The 20,476-nt window shown below is 35.4% G+C and overlaps 2 protein-coding genes across 4 annotated transcripts; both read left to right on the top strand.

Annotated features, from left to right (window-relative positions):
• Window positions 1-518: 518 nt before the first annotated feature.
• On the top strand, window positions 519-7,948 carry LOC8279912 (protein CROWDED NUCLEI 4). 2 transcript variants are annotated; one of them, XM_015726260.3, is made up of 8 exons: window positions 522-926; window positions 2,237-2,446; window positions 2,526-2,779; window positions 3,158-3,428; window positions 3,536-3,619; window positions 3,728-5,451; window positions 5,564-5,894; window positions 7,204-7,948. In XM_015726260.3, exons 1-8 carry the CDS (start codon window positions 738-740, stop codon window positions 7,327-7,329), a joined length of 3,189 nt encoding a protein of 1,062 aa, XP_015581746.2. In that variant the 5' UTR covers window positions 522-737; the 3' UTR covers window positions 7,330-7,948. The 2 variants fall into 2 exon arrangements, with proteins under 2 accessions (XP_048232560.1, XP_015581746.2); XM_048376603.1 differs by lacking the exon at window positions 7,204-7,948 and having other exon boundaries at window positions 519-926; window positions 5,580-5,753.
• Window positions 7,949-10,964: 3,016 nt separating this feature from the next.
• LOC8267663 (branched-chain amino acid aminotransferase 2, chloroplastic) lies at window positions 10,965-18,372 on the top strand. 2 transcript variants are annotated; one of them, XM_015726262.3, is made up of 10 exons: window positions 10,965-11,311; window positions 11,402-11,496; window positions 11,943-12,117; window positions 13,226-13,402; window positions 13,485-13,616; window positions 14,528-14,626; window positions 14,903-15,019; window positions 16,232-16,327; window positions 17,663-17,775; window positions 17,940-18,372. In XM_015726262.3, the coding sequence occupies exons 1-10, from the start codon at window positions 11,183-11,185 to the stop codon at window positions 18,055-18,057; spliced, it is 1,251 nt and encodes a 416-aa protein (XP_015581748.2). In that variant the 5' UTR covers window positions 10,965-11,182; the 3' UTR covers window positions 18,058-18,372. The 2 variants fall into 2 exon arrangements, with proteins under 2 accessions (XP_015581748.2, XP_002530599.2); XM_002530553.4 differs by having other exon boundaries at window positions 10,966-11,311; window positions 11,940-12,117.
• Window positions 18,373-20,476: the final 2,104 nt, after the last annotated feature.

Genomic DNA, 20,476 nt, shown 5'->3' with positions numbered 1-20,476 from the left:
TTGCTCTAATGTTCAATGAATTTAATTCTTATTCTATGCTAAACTAACACAAATATATAATATAAATTATTTATATTATATTTTATTTTTATTTTTACTATCTACCTTAACCAAATTTATCCCTAATTTTTTGCTCAAAATTGGAATTGAATATAATAGCTTTTTAATATATTTATCTTATTAAACTTGTTTTTGAAAAATTGAATATGCATGAAATTTTTTCAATATAAATTGAGTCTTGACAAAAAAAGTTAAAAGCTAAATTAAATTTATTTCTATATAAATAAAACGAAAAAATAAAAATAATGATGTAAAATCATTTCCTTTTTCTTTTCTTTTTTTGTCATAAAAGTTTAATTTAAATAATATGTAATTCTTGCCTGGATTATCCGCTACAACCTAAAATTATTTTAACTTTTTTGATCGAAGCTTATGCCGCTAAAAATAAACCCCGCCTACCAAATTCAAAGAAACGACGTCGGCTAGCGTTCTTCCTTTACAAGATTCCACAACTCGCCTACTCGAGTCTCCACTATTTCCTCTCTCTCAGTAAAAGCAACACAAAAAAGAGAAGTACTATTCAACGCCAGGTCTGTTTCTCAGTCACTCTCTCTCTCTACTCTTCCCTTTCTTGAAAGAAAAAAGAAGAAAATACAGACAGAGGGATAAAGTGAGTGAAAGCGCGAGAAATACTGGAAAAAAAAGAGTGGTAGATCGTTTAATTTTAGGGTTTTAAAATGGCGAGCCCGATTACTCCAGGTAGTGTTAGGGGTCTATCAATAACGCCAGGAGCTAGGGTTTGGAAGACACCTCTTAGTGACGAGACAATTTGGAAGCGGCTTAAAGAGGCTGGTTTTGATGAAGAATCTATTAAAAGAAGAGATAAGGTTGCTCTTATTTCATATATCGTTAAACTTGAATCCGAGGTTTGTTTGTTTTTATTTCTCAACTTCCTTTATATTTTCTATTTTCTATTTTTCCTTTATCATTTTTGGTCTTTTCTTTAATTATGAATGTCGAAGTTAAAGATTAGAAATATATATATATATATATATATATATATATATATATATATATATATATATATATATATATTTTAAGTCAAAAGATTTAGAAAGAAACAATCTTTAGTGTAAAGAGTTATTAGTGCTAGTCGTGTGGCATTAATTTTAAGTTTGTGTTTGGTTTTCTGAATATTTGAGCTAATTTGTTATATTGAATTAATTCTCTTGTTTGGAAAGTTTATAGTTGCTAGAATTCAATTCTTTCAACTTAAAAAAAGGCATTTCCAAAGAAAAAAGCCAAAATTGGCATGATTTTGCAACAATTCAATTCTTGCACATGATTTATCCCAAACAAGGCCTTAAAACTTTGCAGTGTAATTGATTTACATTAGGCTAGTGGTCTATTATGGTGTACCAAAGTGAAAAATGTAAGAATTTATTGAATATGTTGAAAAATGTAGTTAATTATGACAAAATATCCAAGTAAGGATAAAATACATTGTATCTGCATTTTAATGATTTCATGTGCCGTATTTGATTAGGAAATATAGTTATGCTGGTATATAATTTCAACTTTGAGTATAGTCTTCTGTTTTCGAGGTATAAAATCTAGTGTCGTATTAGTTTCAAATGTAGAAGAGATTTGAACTTGTTCCTAGTTTCTTATAGTAATAAGTGAGGTCTTTCTTTTTTTTCTATTTTCTGGTTTTTTTAGTTTGTGGTTGTGACTATAGCATCTAATGGCTTACTTGCTGATCATTGTTCATTTCTGCAAAAATTCACTGCTTGAGAGGTGCATTTATAGGGGCATTGTTTTTCATAATTGTTCAACTATAGATTTCGCTTTAATTTATTATGCTCATGGTTTATAATTTTATCCTGGATATTTGCGTCTGACTCAAGGCCGTATCGTCTCTCTTTTGTCGAGAGTTATAAAAAGTTTAAAGATAAATGATCAGGTTGGAGGTAATGCTCTTGTGGCTAGTTAATTAGTTATACTAAATTTCAGCCACTATGCTAAACACTTGTTTGATTTCAGATTGGATATAAGTCTTGTTGTAATTTAATCTTCTGTAAACCTGTGGCTAATGGCTTGATGGATGCGTGCATTATGTTCCTTTTTCTATTAGGCTTCTTTATTAGACTACATGCTTCATGTTGATGAAATACAAGATAAATTCAGCAATGATTTCTTGCTTAACTGTACCTCTGAACAATGAAACTTCATTCAGATCTATGATCTTCAACACCACATGGGTCTTCTCATATTGGAAAGAAAAGAGTTGGCTTCAAACTGTGAGCAAATCAAAACATCTGCTGAAACAACTGAACTGAAGCATAAGCGTGATCAAGCTGCCCACTTGTCTGCTTTAGCTGAAGCAAGGAAAAGAGAAGAGAGCTTGAAGAAGGCTTTGGGAGTTGAGAAAGAGTGTATAGCAAGTGTAAGTTTTTCCTTTGATTCTTCCTTTTCGTGCTGCGCTTGTTATCCACCTAATTTTGTTTGCTGATGGATATTTACAGATCGAGAAGGCCTTACATGAGATGCGTGCTGAATCTGCTGAAATTAAGGTTGCAGCTGATTGCAAAGTGGCTGAAGCACACAGTATGGTGGAAGATGCTCAGAAAAAGTACACAGATGCTGAAGCAAAACTGCATGCTGCAGAAGCTTTACAAGCAGAAGCTACCCAGTATCGCCGAGCTGCAGAAAGAAAGCTCCAGGAAGCTCAAGCTCGGGAAGATGATCTTAGCAGGCGTATCAGCACTTTCAGAGCTGAGTATGTACTGTATTCTAATAACTTTATCTTCTATTGAAATTTTAGTGGAGCAATTATGAACTGATATTATTGCATCTAGCTGCATTTTTGTCCCTCAACATGATGATCTTTAGTGTGCTTCTGTTCCTTGGCTTATTTTATTTAGCTGATCGAGGAAAAGTTACGCGCTGAGGTTGAATTTTTTGATAGCTTTCTGAATCCTAATGTCTTCTTCAATGATGGTACACATTTGCATGTGTGCACCAACATCTCTGCAGTTCTTCAATCACTTCGTTATGCATAATCTGTAATATAATATGGGAAACCTTTCAAAAGGCTGCTTCTGTTTGCTAGGTGTTTCATTTGCTATAATTAACTTTTGTCCCCTCCATATCTTAGTTGTGATGCAAAAGAGAAAGAGATTGATCTCGAGAGGCAAACCTTGAGCGAGAGAAGAAAACTTCTGCAACAGGAACATGAAAGAGTACTTGATGGACAAGCTTTGCTGAATCAGAGGGAGGATTACATTGCTAGCAAGTCTCAAGAGTTAGATTGTCTGGAAAAGGAGTTAGAGGCCTCAAAAGGAAGTGTTCAGGAGGAACTTAGAGCCTTGAATGACGAGAAATCCAAGTTGGGGGTGACAGTCGCTTCCTTGTCTCAAAGAGAACAGGTCAATATTCGCATTAGTCTTGAAGTCAGTGTGAGATGTTGACCTATTAAGTTATTCCTAATGTTTGAAAGATTTATTCTTCCATGTCATCTTTTTGGTCCATATAGGCAGTTGTTGAGAGGGAAGCTCTGCTAAACAAGAGAGAACAAGATCTGCTTATTATGCAAGAAAAATTGGCAAGCAAGGAATCTGTGAGTTATTCTATCTTAATATCCTGTTTTGGTGGAATGATAAACTATGAACTTACCATTCTATGCATGTACCTTTTACTGATTTGAAGTTTTGAATGGACAATGCAGGTCGAGATTCAGAAAGTTATTGCCAATCATGAGACTCTTCTAAGAACAAGGAAGTTAGAGTTTGAAGCTGAGTTGGAGATGAACCGCAAACTGGCAGAAGATGAAATTGAGGCTAAGAGACGAGCTTGGGAATTGAGGGAGGTGGATCTTAGTCAACGAGAGGAATTATTGAATGAAAAGGAACATGACTTAGAGGTGAAGTCAAGAGTGTTGGCTGATTTGGAGAAGGATGTGACAGAAAAAGTGAATTTTCTTGATGAGAAGGAAAGATGCCTTAATGCTGCTGAAAAGGAGAATGAATTGAGGAGAGCCCTTCTTGATCAACAAAAAAATGAAATTAACAAAATGAAGTTAGACATAGAGAAGTCTTTGAACAGTTTAGAGAATGAAAAGAAGCAAGTTGATTGTGCGAAAGAGAAACTGGAAACTATGAAAAATGAAACAAATGAGCTTGCTGTTTTGGAGACAAAACTTAAAGAAGAGGTTGATATGCTTAGGGCCCAAAAGGTGGAACTTATGGCCGAAGAAGATAGATTGAAAGTTGAGAAGGCAAAATTTGAAGCTGAGTGGGAGCTGATTGATGAAAAAAGAGAGGAACTGCGGATAGAAGCTGAGCGTGTAGCTGAAGAGAGACAATCTGTCTGCAGGCTACTTAAAGATGGGCGAGATAGCCTAAGAGTAGAGAAGGAAACAATTCGAGAACAGCATAAGCATGATGTTGAGTTACTAAACCATGAGCGAGAGGAGTTCATGAACAAGATGGTGCAAGAGCGTTCTGAGTGGTTCAACAAAATTCAAAAGGAGCATGCCGACTTCCTATTGGGCATTGAGATGCAGAAGAGAGAGCTGGAGAACAGTATTGAGAAGAGGCGTGAAGAGATAGAATGTTATTTAAGGGACCAAGAGAAAGCCTTTGAGCTAGAAAAGAAAAATGAGCTTGAACATATTAGCTCTCTTAGGGAGAAAGCAGCCAAAGAGTTGGAACAGGCTGCTTTAGAAATGAAGAAGCTCGACTCCGAGAGGATGGAGATAAATTTGGATCGTGATCGAAGAGATATAGAATGGGCTGTGCTGAATAAATCCATTGAGGAACTTAAGGGTCAAACTCAGAAATTAGAAAAACAGAGGGAACTATTGCATGCAGAAAGAGAGGAGGTTTGCGCTCAGATTGAACACCTGAAAAAGTTGGAAGATTTGAAGCTTATGTTGGATAACATGGAATTGGCTAAGATGCAACAGTCCAACATGGAGTCTAGCCAGAAGAAAATATCTGCAATAAGAGATTTGAGGCAGGAGTCCACTGTTAAAAATGCTGATAAGATTTCATACAAAAGAGTAGAGAATGGTAACAGCGGAGATGTTCTTGATTCTCCATCTATGCAAAAACTGGATGTTAGTCCATCGCCTGGGTCTGCTCGTTTCTCTTGGATCAAGCGTTGCACTGAACTGATATTCAAAGGTTCACCTGAAAAGCCTTTATTGAAGAGTGAAGAAGAGTCTTTAATATCAAACCATGAAAATGCAAGCTTGATATCTGCTGGAAAACTAGATTCTTCTAATGGATTTTCTGAACAAGTGCTCAAGCCTGGAAGGAAACGGAGAGTTAAGAACTCTCGTCTGGATGGCTCTGCTGATCCATGGCCAGAGCAAAGGCAGAACAATAAGAGGAGGAAGCAACAAGAAGATGCTGCTGTAATTTTGTCCCCAGATGCTAACAACCACAGGTACAATTCTTGTTCTGGAAAATGAATGTTTCCTCAGATATTTGTTAGTATCGATCCATGTGGTTGATCATGCTATTTGTTGGAAACAGTTTAATTAATTATATGTTGTCAGTGTAACTTCAAACCAGGAAAATGCACCAAAGGCTCAACATTTAACTGAAGAAGATTCTGAAAATCATGTACAAGTTGCAGAGAGAATCATTAAAATTTCAGAAGTGACTTGTGAGATAGCTCATATAGACAATTTCCCAAATCAAGAAAAGGTAGAGCAACAGTTGATTCCTGAAGCAACATGTGATCATAGTGCTGTTCAAGATGGTGGAACAAATGGTCATGCAAACCAGGGATATGTAGATCATAGCTTGCAGCCATGTGGCTTGGAAGCACCGGAAATGTTGAAAGACCAATTGGGAAATGATGGACGTGTTACCGAGCAACAACAGGTAATTGTTGAATGGTTTCTAGCATTTTGTTATTGCATGTGAATATACAGCATTAAGGTGCAAGCCTTGTTCACACTTACTGCTTTCTTGTGTGGTTTGATTCTGACTTTATGTCCTGATGATAGGCTGGTTCTAACATAAGCTTATATGAACATTATATCTCTATAAACTGCGTTTCTTTTGCTTACAACATCATGAATAAGCTCTTGCTCATATGCTGATATGGAGCTAAGGATTGATGTGCAGGTGTAAACTGCGCTCTTTCCTTTTTTTTTTTTTATTATATAAATTAGCTGTCATGTGAGATTTTATTTTGTATGCCTCCAATTATATCTCAATTAGACCGAAGTGAATATGTTAAATTGGAGATATTTCTGTATTTTGTGTTTACTCTAGGCAGCTATAAACGTTGGAGGATGTCTGGATCATATTATTTGTACATTTTGTGCCAGTCTAATATTCAGCTGGTGTCTTTGCTATATACTGAGGTCCTGTGCTACTGTTGTTGGCTTACTGCCGAGATGACTTAATCAAAGAGTTTGTGGTCTGACTTAAAATTCCACGGAGATGGTTCGGATAAATAAAATTCATCTTATTCTTCTTATTAGTAATTATATAGAATTTGAACCAAAAACAGATAGAAAATCATTTTCAACAGAAATTGCTTATTTCTTAAACTTAATTAATGAATTTACCGGAAAATCGACATCAAGTTTCAATTTTAAGGGACTTCCTTTATTTCCAGATTACAAAGAAGAAAAAATGGATTTAGAACTCTTTACAAATTATTATCAATCTGTCTGACCAGTTGAGCAAATGGCTGTCATTTTCATAGTTTTTGTAATCTTCTTATCTACCATCTTCCATTAGAATGTTAAGTTCCCATTATTTATGAGGGAGGTTGAATATCTATTAGTAACGTTGTTCCACTGGCAATTGATAATTTAATTAGTTTACTCTATTAATTTTTTAAATTTCTGTTCTCCATGTTTTCTTTAAGATGTTCAATGTGGTAATTTTACTGTTAATTGGCCTTTCTGGAAAGATGAGTCACTTGGTGTGCAATATTATCTATGTTCTGGCTTTAGTATTTCAAGTTTGATATGAGGATGTCTTTCAGTGAGGTTTTGTAATCTTAATTATTTTATGTATAATTGTTATGGTTGGTTCAAAAAAATCCTTAAATTGGCTAATATATGATATATGTATTTAATTAATGGTTGGTCCATTATCCATAAAGCTTGTTTATGGCATGCTATTAATTTCCCATTTGATGGCCTAGAAATTTATGCTTTCTTGTCTTTGCCAGATTCATAAAGATGCATTGGAAACAGGTGATCTGATAGTGGAAGATTCTGATGCTGTCAAATCTGACAACAGTGAGAAGGTTGCTAAGGATAATAGAAGAAGGACAAGATCTGAGCAGAAGCTGTAGACTTGTTGCTCTTGCTTGCAGCTATAGTTTGTCGCTTGTGTTCATAATCAGGCTTGCATACCGGTACATTCTCCTTACTTTCGGTTTTAGGACTTGCCCGTCGGATAACAAAGTGTTATCAAGCGGGCTAGGCTACTAATCCTTTCCTGTCTGCGGAAGGTAGTGTTGGAAGTACTAATTATACTTGGTCTGAGTTGAGTTCTGATGCATGGTGACTTGGCTCGTGGTATCTCCAAATGTGCGGTTGGATCATGTCAAAATGAGTGGGAAATTTGTAAATGCTGTGTCTATTATTTTGGGTTTTTGTGGGGCTAGTTTTTAAATGTCTAGTATGTCCTTAAGTAGGAGGTTCCAAACTTCTGTACAGGGGAATTCTGCTGCGTCGTGTCTGGCTTGTGTGTTTTTGTGCTTGGTTATTCTGTTAAAAGTTAGTATGATGCCTTGTTAAGATTCGACTACCCCCTAATTTGGTGCTGGGAAGCATGGAAATGAGATTAGGTTTTTTTTTTTTTCTTTTTTAATTTAAAAAGAAAAACCCTTTGGCAGTACGAATCAGGATTTTTTCTTGTCATGCTGGGGGTATGATAGTAGTGTGAATGCTCAAAGTATATTTTAATTATTTCTTTTTCTGTTTTCTTTCTTTCGAAGTGACGGCTGCTGGAATAAGTAAAACAATGCGTTTTTTGTCTTTTATCCTTTGCTTTAGAAACGACAACGTATGAACCAAGTAAAACGATGTGTTTTTGTTTTTAACACAACTCAGCAAGTGATGATGATGCTCCACGTCTGCACGCTAGTTCGTCTAAGACACGTGCCATTTTGATTTTGGATAAAATTGAAACACAATGAGCAATTCATATCCCAATTTGTTACCTTTTTTTAAGTACAAGATAAGTTTAAAAATTAAGCCGAAGTTGGGGTTAGATGTGCTCATCAAGCCTTTTCTTAATAAATCTTCTTACGAGGCTAAGAAATTGTGCTTGTGTGGTAAATTTATAAATGAGTATTAATAATAATAACAGCAACTTGTATAATTTCGAATCATATACGAGGAGTAAAAAAACTAAAATCTTAAGTTAGGGGTTCTCACCAATCTACATCAATAGAAATTATATTCATTAGTAAGAATCATATTTAGATGACTGGTTTATTAGAATATATTTTATATTCTGGTTCCTTTAGGCCTGAATTTTTTTTATTTATTTTTTAGATACAAAAGGAGGGAATAACCCAAAAACAGAAAAAATAGGACTCTAACTAGCCACCAGTCATGACCAAGAGACTCCTATGGTGTCCGAAAGTAACAATTGAAGAACATCAGCTGGAGGCACAGTCAGCTCATTCACACCACATTGATATTTCAAAGCTTCATTTGATAAAAAAATCAACCGGGTCTATTACCCTCCTGAAAGACATGCTGAACTTGAAAACTTGAAAACTCATGCTCCAAACCCCGACAAGTTTGCACTAAATTAGCACATTTCCCTTCCAAAACCGAAAGAGAAGTTGGCCATGCCACAAGAAGCTGAGAATCAACTTCTAGAACGAGTCTCTGATAACCTCTTCTTCGAGCTATAAGAAGACCCTGCAAGGCTGCCCATAATTCTGCTTCAATGGCTGTACAGTAGCCTATATGGACCACATAACCACCAATCCAATCACCAAACTCATTTCGGAAAAGACCACCTCCACCAGCACTGCCCGGGATTGCTCTTTGAATAACCATCCATATTTAATTTAATCCATAACTGAGGGGGAGCGGTCCAGCCAACAAGACGAGTAACATAAGACTTCCTCAGCTGAACAGAAGCATTTGAGAACCAAACCTTGTCAACTTGGTATGCATAATGCTTAAGAAGATGCACCTTCGTCTGAATTGAGATATCTCTAAAATCAAATAACCTCTCATTCCGCCATCTCTAAAGCGACCATAATGCACCAGCGAAGAAGCAAGCCCACCGACCATTAAAACTGTCCCTAGCTCGACATTTGAAATTAACTCAGCCGTTGAACTAAACTCATAGTTCTTTCCCTATCTCAAACCTCTCTAGTAACAAAAGCCTCCCAAATTTTAGCAGCGTACACACAGTCCCGCAAAATATGCAAGGGAGACTCGATGGTAGTTGCACAAAAAGAACAACAAGGATTCGATGTGAAACCTCGTCTACATCTTTCCTCATTACACATTATTTTACTCTGAGCCACAAGAAAAAGAAAGATTTCAACCCGTTGAGGAACTGGCAGCCGCCAAATAGTACGTCATAATCCATCTGTTTCATCCCTATTAAAACCCGCCAAAGCATCATAAGCTGATTTAATTGAAAACACACCCGCCCGTTCTTGAATGCCGCCATATTTCTGAGTCTTGATTCTCCGCGTTGCTGCTAACCAGAATAGCGGCAAGTCTGCATCGAATGTCAATGGGAAGAAGAGAGTCCAGCAGTGTCCAGTCCCACCCTTCTCCAGGCCTCCAATAATCTGAAACCATTTTGATTCGATCCTCCCAACCTAGAATAGAAGAGCAACAATTAATAAGAGGTTCATTGACTAGCCACGCATCAAGCCAGAAGCGAGTACCCTTCCACTTCGAACATTTTGCCTGGTACCATCAATAACAAACCCGAAACTATTTTGAATGGCTCTCCAGGCTGCTGAAACATTATTCCTCCTAACGAACATTACTCAACGACCTAATGCCTCTCATATACTTGTTGCGAAGCACCGTAACCCACAAACTGTCATGTTCATGTCGAACCTTCCTTGTGATTTAGGCTTTACAACAGATGACCATTTAACCAGACTCAGGCCTTTCGAGTCGCTGCGAGAAACCCAAAGGAAATTTCGACATAACTTCTCCATGGCATCAATAACTCCTCTTGGAAAGAGATTAAGTTTTTCTTTTGATTTGTTCTCTTTTAACAGGAGAATGATATAGTAATAAATATTAAATTTTATAAATCAAAATCACTCCATATTACCACCACCATCTCGTGATAAGTAATAAATATTAATTGAAAGAATTAACAACGCCTAATCTCTATCATCAATACATAAATCAATCTCAAATTCTTAAATAACTTGTAAGAAAATTTACTTGTGTTATAATAAAATTCAAGGAATCAAAAACCTCCGACACATACCTCTACAAAGTGTGAAAAATTCAATTCAAAATTTTGTAAACTAAATCAAGAGAAAGTGCCTAGATTGAAAGCAATGCAAACTAAAGAAATACAGATTCAGATCAATTTTTTTATAAAATGTTTTTAATATTGCTATTGATTTATTGTTGCTATTTTTGTTGTTGTTATGGTTGTTTTAAGCGATGTTGATGGTGAGGATAAGGACAACATCAGTAACAAGGTTGAATATGGTGACAATAATGGTAAAACGGCGGCAGTATTTGCTGATTTAATGTTTCACAAGTTATATTTTCTTAATTAAATATTTTTAAGTTGTTTTAAGTTATAAAATATTTTCTAAGAAATTGAGTTAAAAAGGGAAATTTTTGGATTAAATTGATCTAAAAAGTTAAGAAGTTCAAATTGAGCTTTTAGGATAAGTTCAGGAGCCAAATTTTAAGCTTATTCCATTAATTTTAGCTTATTAGTAATTTATTTGAAATAGCAGTTGGGAAATAAAGATGAGCAGCATCTAGGTCAGCAATTGAAGCCCTGCAAAAGGACAGAAATAAGAAGGGCAAAAGTTAAACTCAACTTTCTTCTTCCTCCTCCTCCACATAATAAGACCCGTAATAAGTTACAGCTCTTTTAACTCAATAGTCAATACCCAAATAACAAAGAAGAAGAAGAAGCAGAAGAAGAAGAAGAAGAAGAAGAAAACACAAAGAAGAGAAATGGAGACAAGCGCCGTCTTAGGAAGTCTACATACAAATTACCTTATTAGCCCTTCCCGTAATGCTTCATTTCTCCTCCCTCATCGTCCGCTTCATTTCTCTCCTTCTTCTGTTCCTCTCTCTTTCAAGGTTAAACACTCTTTTCATTTGTTGCTCCTATTTTTTACTTGTTTCTTTTTCATACTTTTTGATTTATTTTTTTTTTAATTTTTTTTGCAGGTACGGAAGCAGAATCCTTCATATTCTTCTTCAAATGCCTCCTTGCAAGCTGTCTCTCCTTTCAGTCGTGACGCTATTGTTTCTGATACTTATGGGTTCGTTCTCTCTTAGTGCTAGCAGTTTTTAAGAAATTGATCAAAGTAGGAATTTTGACCTTCAAATTTAATTGCTTTGGCCTTTAATTAGGATCATGTCACTATTCATAACTAGCCATTTAACATAATACCATAATGTACAATGATGTTAATGTCAATATTAAGAATATAATATTGGCTGTAAAGCATGGGAAATGTTCTTGCTTGGCTTCTTCTGTTTTACAATGTCGCCACACCATATACTTTAGATTAAGGTTATAACTACCTGTTTCTTTATCTCGGTTAAGAAAAGCATTTCTTGAAAAGCATAAAAGAAAGGAGTTAACCAATCCAAATTATTGTTAGATCAGATAGCAGAAACTCTGATTCATTCATATTGGATTTCAAGAAATATGGGTTAGGGGTTGATGATGTCCTAATCATGGACTTGGATTGAAATGCAGCAGCCAAACTACTGAATTAGCCGACATAGACTGGGACAATCTTGGTTTTGCATATGTTCCCACTGATTATATGTACATCATGAAATGTGTTCGAGATGGAAGCTTTTCTAGTGGCGGAATACAGCGTTTTGGGAATATTGAGTTGTCTCCCTCAGCAGGAGTCTTAAATTATGGCCAGGTAGGACATTTATACCATTTTACTGTATTGGTATCTGCCTTGTTCAGACGATTGGGTCATATTTGTTTGGCTAAAAAGAGAAAGTAGAACATTTTACCATAGGTTTCTTATGTATGTTTAATATATCTAAGATCTGATTTTGGTTCCTGATATACCTGGTTTCCTTTGTGGTAGTTTGTTATTTTTTAAGTTTTCTGTGATCCATTTACACTAGAATGTCAAGTGGTGTTTTTGGATTATGGTATCGTTTCCCTTGCCTCATTTTATGTTTCTTTCTTCTGGAGAATGTCTTAAAACTTGGGTTGATCTCATTTATCCTGAACTTTGTCAAATTTCCCAGATCCATCCTCTACTTAAAATGTGTAACATTTTGGTCTATAAACTCTTTGATCTTTTCCAATTCTATCCCATGGTCAAAAGGCATAGGACATCCATGACGTGGCTTGTACACATGGAATAACTTCTGTTGACATGGAGGAGATTTTAAGTAGGTAATCAAATGTTGGGTTTCTTAGGCAAGTTCTTGTAGTTAAAGATGATCAAAAAGACGATTTGTTTTCTTCCCCATTGTCTTTAATTGCCAGAATTTGGCAAAAAATCAGCTTTTTGCCATTCTAATTTAAAGTCGCTTCCATTTCAGCAACAGCTATTTTGCATGAGTACACATCGGCAATGGCATGCAAATTGAAGGTTAGGTAGAATTGAGAGAAATTTAAAGGTTCATATGCTAAATTGATACCTCTACAAGTAAAGGATGGATCTGCAGAAGTTACGAGTTCAAGATAGATGAGACCATTAAGCCTAAACATTTTCGTTTATTTCTTGCTTCATTTTTAATCCCAGTCCAGGCTTTTCTTCACAATTTGAGAATTTTGACTCCAAAATCTAGACCATTGTTAACTAAAAATGGAAAGAATTTAAGGGGGGATAGTGATTGTAGACGAGCTGCCTCGCTTTCCTTGACTGGATTTTGGATACTTGATGCCTTCATTTTGAAGATTGGAAAATTGAATTGCAACCGCCCTTTTAATATCATTTTATAAAGCTTATTGTTTTATTTGTTTGTGTGAATTATAAGTGTCTTCTCCTTTCTCTTGTGTGTCATTAGGGATTATTTGAAGGCTTGAAAGCATACAGGAAAGAAGATGGTAATATTCTCCTCTTTCGTCCTGAAGAAAATGCTTTGCGGATGAAAATAGGTGCAGAAAGGATGTGCATGCCATCACCGACTGTTGAACAGTTTGTTGAAGCTGTGAAGGCAACTGTTTTAGCAAACAAACGTTGGGTAAAGTACACTTATAGAGTATTAAATGTGTTTGTTATTGGCATATAAGCTAGATTATAATATTCTTAGTGTGTCATTTCAGGTCCCCCCTCCTGGTAAAGGCTCCTTGTATATCAGGCCATTGTTGATGGGAAGTGGTGCAGTCCTTGGTCTTGCACCTGCTCCTGAGTATACCTTTCTAATTTATGTTTCACCTGTTGGAAACTATTTTAAGGTTTGTTGGTTCTTCTTGCATAGTGCGATTGGCTTAGGTTGCAACTTTAGTAATGGTGCCTGTTTCTATAACCTTGGTTTTTAGTTACTTTTTTATTATCATCTTGCTTGAATAAACATTCATGCATGTGTGGCATATGTGATTGCAAGTATATATACATACATTAAGAGTACTTTTCTTTTTCCTAATGTTTGTTTGTAAATCCTTGGTGCCATTGGGTTACAACTTCTCATTCGTATGGGAGTTACATTCTATTAATTGAAAACAATGCTATAGAAAAAGTTTTTAATATGTTCTTTTTCTTTGAACAAGCAATTGAACTGAACATTAAGCAAGATGACCTCTGTGATTTGTGAGCTAATGGTGAATGTGATTAAATTGTTCCTGTTTGTTATGGAGCCTATGTGACAGAAATCATTCGTACTAATTTATAACTGTGTGCATGTGCTGATATGCATAATGGCACGTAGGAAACAAATGTTTTTGTTTGTCAATGACGCATTGACAAACTTCTAAGAAGTGTATATACAATGGTGAACTTGTGCACATTCCTAACATGCCTCCCACACTATGAAGGGATATGTCTTCAACAGAAAAAATAAAAAACACTATGTGCGAGATGCCTTTAGTTACTGTTAGATAGACAGTAGAGGATTAATGGGAGTGTCTGTTATTGTAATACATGTTAGATGCATATTATTAAGTGAAAAATGCTCCATTTAAATTATTCTTTTCTAAAATGTGAAATTATAAAGCAAACTAGTAGGCTAAAGATTAGAGGAAGAGAAAGCTTAAGCCCTAGAAATAAAAAACCTCGGAGAAAGTCCCAAGTGTTTTTTGGTTTACATGATTCTTGTTGTTAATTCCTCCAATTGTATTCACTGTGGCCTCTTTTGTAATTTTGATGCCAGGAAGGTGTGGCTGCAATTAATTTGATTGTTGAGCATGAATTGCACCGAGCAACTCCTGGTGGTACTGGAAGTGTTAAGACTATAGGGAATTATGCTGCAGTAAGTTCCTTGTCGAAGTGTTTATCTTTTCTGAGACAGTTATGCATTAGATTTAATTCTAGAAATGGGATTTCATATGGTTTCGAGCCCTTCACTGATGTAGATATGGTGCCATCTGTTTATAAACAAGAAGCTGAAGTTTAAATTTGTTAGCGGAGTAGTATCAGAATGAATGAATTTCATTTGAAGCTGTGTTTTGGAAAAGAAATTCTGAAAAGTGATTACAACTTTATAGTATCTAACATCTCTTTTTAATTATTGGATTGTTATTCATAGGTTCTCAAGGCACAATCAGTTGCAAAAGCCAAAGGATATTCTGATGTTCTATATCTCGATTGTGTACACAAGAAATATCTGGAGGAGGTCTCATCTTGCAATATTTTTATTGTTAAGGTATTATGAATAAGGAACTAGCTCCTTAAGTATAAATATGTCTTTTCTGCTCGAGGTGTCTGTCATTGTTGATTTATAGGAAAAAGAAGAATCATTTAGCATTCATATCTGCTTTCATTTATGGAATCAAGTTTTGTCAATATGATACTGTTTGCTTCATCTTGCTTTTGAAATTGCACATAAGTATAGTAATTACTTTGCCCCACCATTTAAAGCTGCGCAGCACAAGCACTTTAAATTTTCCATTTTTAATCATAAAACTGTTGGCCCCTACTAAACGTTCCATTTAGCAAGTGCACTTGCTGCCAGTTTTTTGCTTATACGGCTTGTCTAATGCCATCAACCAACAGTAATCAGCAGCTGTGATAATGCTAAATGTTGAGAAAGCTATACATTGGGACACAAGCTCTAGTCAGAAGTGGTATTGCTGTTCCAACGAACTTTTCCACACTCTAATATTGACAATCTGAGTTTCATAAGGATTACTCACTGTTTTGCTGTCTTTCAATTATTGGAGCTTAGATCTAGATAATGCTTCATTTGTGCGTACGGATATCTGGGTGCAATGCCAATTATCAACTAAAACTCTGCATGCTGCTTTAAGTTTTTCTTTGTTAACAAAATCTATTTATATGTATTGTCATGGGAATTTATTTATCAATGTTGTTATTGAAAGCTAAAGTTCCTTGACCAGGGTGTTATTCCATGTCAATGACATGAAGGCACATACAGAAGCATAAATTTCTGGAAATTATTTTTTACTGGCAGATTCATACCTGTAACTGTTTTAAGTTTTGTAGAATTATAGCTATTTATGAAACTGTAATGAAACAAGAAGTGCCGTTTTGTCCTCCAAAAGTTATGACATTTCCATCTAGAGGCTTTCCCTTGCTACTAATTATTGCTGAAGGATCCCTATGATAGTGTTGCAGTTTTGTGTGTACTTGCACGTCATTGTCTTCATGGCTTGGTTGCAAGAAAGCTTGGCTTCTTTACATGTATTGCTTCTAAAATGTGCTAGCAGCTCATCTTCCATCGAGGCTTATTATTATTATTATTATTATTATTTTTTTCCTTTGTCCTATGATCCCATAACTACATCATTGACTTGGTGAAAACTAACGGATCAAATAATTTTATTTGTTTTAATTCTAAGCATTATGTTTCTCAAGGTGCTTGGAGCTAATTTTCTCCCATTTACTCTACTTTTAGGACAAGGTTATCTCCACTCCTGCAGTAAAAGGGACCATCCTGCCTGGCATTACAAGGAAGAGTATAATTGATGTTGCTCGAAGCCAAGGATTCCAGGTACCCATTTATTAGCGAAAGAGAACAAATGTATTGTGTGATACTGGAGAACTGCTATCTTGATTTTTCATCAGGCAGTTGCATTTTGCAATAATTTAAGTTAGGCACATATTCTTAATATGATTGATAAGGGATGGAAAATATGGAAATTCTTGGTCTATTTACCTTTTCTTACGGAAAATATTATTGGCATTTACTTTTAGTACCAGAGCCAGTCTCTTTTACAGTTTCATTATTGGTACATGGGATAATGACACCAAGAGTCTCAAGAGTTGGGCTCTTTTTGCAATCAAATTCGAAATGTCTTACTTTTTCCCCATCAAGTCCTAAAAGTACGGAAAATTAACTCTAATAGTTGTAAAGTTTTAATTCTAACAGGGTACACTGATGTGTACGGGTTCCTTCCAAAATTTCTCCATGTAAAGAGCCAAATGGCAAACAACTCAGCGAATTTCACCTGTCAACTCATCTTCTTCTCCACATCCCTTACTTTCACAAATATCCAACTTATTCCAAAACTTTTTCTTCAATCTTCAGTCATTACTTCGAAAGAGTTCTCTTTGGTCAAAGACAATATTGTAAAGAAAGAACAGAAGAACGAATAAGAAAGCAGAAGAGGGAGAGACTAGTTCTTATAGTACACTACTTCCCCCTTGCATGACCCTTTTTTTGCACACCTTAAAGGGCACTTAACCAGTATTACTTGCTCTAGTATCAGAGTTTAGACATAAGGATATTTTTATGAATTTGCATCAGCCATCCTTGTCAATTAACGAAAAAGCTTTTTATTGTTAATGATTTGAACATGGCTAGTCCTGGGAGTATTTAACTCTCCAATTTAGAGGTAAAAGTTGAGGCAAAACCGCCATTGATATTACATTTCCTTAGGATGAAAGACCTGAAGGTTTTAGTCAATAGATCATATGCTTAAATAAGTGGAATTCATTTAACTGCAATGCAACTTATGAATACAACTCCTTGAATGGGGGTTACAAATGTATAACATAACAAATATTAGTTGCTCTTGGGTTTCCGACATGTCCTTTCACTTTATCTTATTTCAACATCTCTTCTAATCTTTTCTTGTATTTACTTCTTCAAAAGGAAATCCCAGCTTAACATAGAGACAGCGATAATATCGTGATGATAGGACTTGGATATCTTAGTTGTCTTTGTTGGTTTTGTTGCATGACTATATTTTCCAAACAGTAAAACATCTGGATAGTATTGTTATTGTATTAGTTCACATCAGTTGTTACATGATATTTCTGCAGCAGGACAGCAGACTAGTGATTGAATTATTCCATGTCCAAATATTGATATGATAAACTGCAGGTTGAAGAACGACCAGTGGCAGTGGATGAATTGCTTGATGCTGATGAAGTTTTCTGTACTGGGACAGCTGTGGTTGTGTCACCTGTGGGCAGCATCACTTATATGGGTAGAAGGTATCAGTGATTTCTGGCCATATATTGTGTCCTAAATTAAATTTTGATATCAAATATTGGAAAAAGAATCTGCTGTAGTCATTCTCCTTGCATAAGAGGTGACAGGAGCTTTTTGCATAGCTTATTTTGAGAGCAGTGAAGATGACATTTTTCTTTCCTTGCAGGGTGTCTTATGGAGAAAGCGGCTTTGGTGCTGTTTCACAACAGCTGTATACTGTGCTTACCAGATTACAGATGGGCCTTACAGAAGACAGGATGAACTGGACTATTGAGCTGAACTAGGCGTACTGAGTAACCAATTGTAGTTTTTTCTGTTTTGATCCTGTAGTGGTAGCAGAAATTCTACATTGTGACAGTTGAAGCTTTCCTCTTGCTTTGCTTTCTTTTCTTTCCAATATGTAGATAGTTTTTCTCTCAAATATTGAATATTGTTAGCCTTTTGTGAACTGCATGCTCCATACCAATGCTAGGAGAAAAGTTTGTTTCATAAATTTCGTGCCACCCAGGCCTCCTTCCGTCAGGAGGAACATTTGTGGACATATTAGAATGTTACATTTCAAATTTCAGTAGTAACAGTAGTGCAGTGTTTTACAACAATTTGTATCAATGTAGGTACTCGATTTGGTGCCAACTACCGAGTAGCCTGGATCCCAGTTCTGGTTACATTACCCTGTAATCGGGACCTGAACCAATCTTTGTGGTTTGGTTGAGGTTCCGGGCCAGGTACCAGGAATGTTCAGTCTGCTTTGTTAGTATGAGATGACACTTATGCGCTTATTCTTGAAAATTTTATTTGTCGCCCTCTCAGTTCTATCTGCCTGGTCTCGAGCATGACATGAATTTTCCGTTCACAGTAAGAATCTGCCTTTTCTAAGTTTGGATATTCTTTAACGAAAATACAAGTTGTCTCTTTTATTTTTCTTCTTTTTGGTTACAGCAAGAGGCTAAAGCCTAAGCCAACAAGAGACCATCCTGTTATACATTTCTTATCATCAAATGAAGCAAGCCATGAGGCGCAAGTTTGTCCATTTTTTTTGCATCTTTACGTTTTTAGGCTTTACCCTCATTTTAGTCCCAAAATTTTAAATTTTAGTTCTAGCTCTGTATCTTCCAACTCTATGAATATCCATATTTGACTTCTCCTGTACTATAAAGCTTTTGTTCATACTCTTTAGGCTGTTTCCTATTAAAAATGTCCAAGAAATGCTTAAAATTTCTGTAACCTGTTGACGCCTGAAATATCTATAAACTTTTTGAAAGACCTGAATTTAGTTAATATGTAAATAGTGTTCTGCCACATAATTAAAGTAGCAATTAGCAAGTAGAAACTAGAAACGGTCTCATAAAGGTGCCACTAAATTCACTCGATTATTTAGACTCCTGGGTATGAAAGCCACTGTTTTATTTTATTCAACTAGATTTGTCTCTTGTCCTTTTTTTCTTTCTTTCCTTTTACCTTTTAGGCTTTTCATTCTCCCTTCTTTATAGTAGCTTTCTTTTTTCTGAGAATATCTTTATAGTAGCTTTATAAGAGAAAAAGGTATGAAAACGCGTTGGTAACTTGCTTTCTTAATTTATGGATGGAAGGATCATCTTTCAGGTATTGTGAAAAAGGTTCACTTGCTTCCTTCTTTAAAGGATCTTATGGCAGGCAATTACGGGAATGCTTCTTTGCTGTGGTCATGAAGCATTAGCTCACTTAAGTCGGTCGTCATCAAGCTTAGTATCACTTCTACGGATAAAAAAGTTCTTGCCAAGATTTTGATACATGAAATATTTAAGAAAAGAATGTGAATATTAAAGATATAAACTCTTGTTTTTTTATCTATTATGCGACTCTGTAATTATTTTCCTTAAAAGTGACCATCAACATTGTGAATTGAAGAAACTCTCAAGGGCTTAATAGTGCTTATGTTGACGTTCTGATAGTCTCTTTCTTCAGTAAGACAGATTGGCTAATAGAAAGATCACCTTCGCAACTGCAGAATTTGGGAATTATGGTTGGCCAAGTCTCGGATTTATTGTAGCCAAATCACATTTAAAATTCTTGACAAACATTCATTGGAATGATGAAGCCAGGGCATACAACACGTTAATTGTTCATCTTTGATTTACAAGTTTAAAGATAAAGAAAGTTGGAAGCTTGACAGACATACATAGATTCCCTAATCCAGTCGCAAGGCACGCAAGAAAGACTGGAGTCTCAAAGACCAGGAAACTTTCTTAGTGGTCTTCCATTGGTGTCACTAAAAGAGGCACAATCTTTCTAGAAGCTAACAATTTTTCAAAAGTACTGTTCTTTGATTTCTTGGTATTGGATACAATAAGTCATGCTTCTGATATTTAATTCTTTCTATTTATTTATTTATTTATATGAATAACAATTATCTCTTTGAATGTTCATGATCACCTAAGTACATTATCTGTAACTTAGATATTGACAGTAGCAAGATGGTTCATGTTATGAAGTGGCAGGTACATGCTTAGAAATTTCACAAGGAAGGTAAGGGAAAACAAAATTCTTGGAACCAAAGAACATTAATTTGAAAATTGAACGTTTGCATAAAATATTATAAAGTGCTTCTTAATGTACCATGCATTTACTATACCATATAAGCCTATAAAAATTTATATTATTTTAATTTTAATAATTTATTAATATATCTAAATAATAAATTAGCCTATTATACATATTATTTAG

This window comes from Ricinus communis, chromosome 7 (assembly GCF_019578655.1).
Source record: "Ricinus communis isolate WT05 ecotype wild-type chromosome 7, ASM1957865v1, whole genome shotgun sequence".
In the NCBI taxonomy this organism is placed as follows: Eukaryota; Viridiplantae; Streptophyta; class Magnoliopsida; order Malpighiales; family Euphorbiaceae; genus Ricinus; species Ricinus communis.
The sequence above is the reverse complement of the archived record's forward strand: the minus strand, read 5'-3'. Positions and strand labels throughout refer to the sequence as shown.

Excerpts from the sequence above, each read along its gene's own strand:
- LOC8279912 (XM_015726260.3), top strand. The coding sequence starts at position 738 with ATGGCGAGCCCGATTACTCCAGGTAGTGTTAGGGGTCTATCAATAACG. Across the intron at positions 2,447-2,525 it reads AGAAAGAGTGTATAGCAAGT|ATCGAGAAGGCCTTACATGA; the intron begins GTAAGTTTTTCC and ends GGATATTTACAG. Across the intron at positions 3,429-3,535 it reads CCTTGTCTCAAAGAGAACAG|GCAGTTGTTGAGAGGGAAGC; the intron begins GTCAATATTCGC and ends TGGTCCATATAG.
- LOC8267663 (XM_002530553.4), top strand. The coding sequence starts at position 11,183 with ATGGAGACAAGCGCCGTCTTAGGAAGTCTACATACAAATTACCTTATT. Across the intron at positions 14,627-14,902 it reads CTATAGGGAATTATGCTGCA|GTTCTCAAGGCACAATCAGT; the intron begins GTAAGTTCCTTG and ends TGTTATTCATAG. Across the intron at positions 15,020-16,231 it reads GCAATATTTTTATTGTTAAG|GACAAGGTTATCTCCACTCC; the intron begins GTATTATGAATA and ends CTCTACTTTTAG.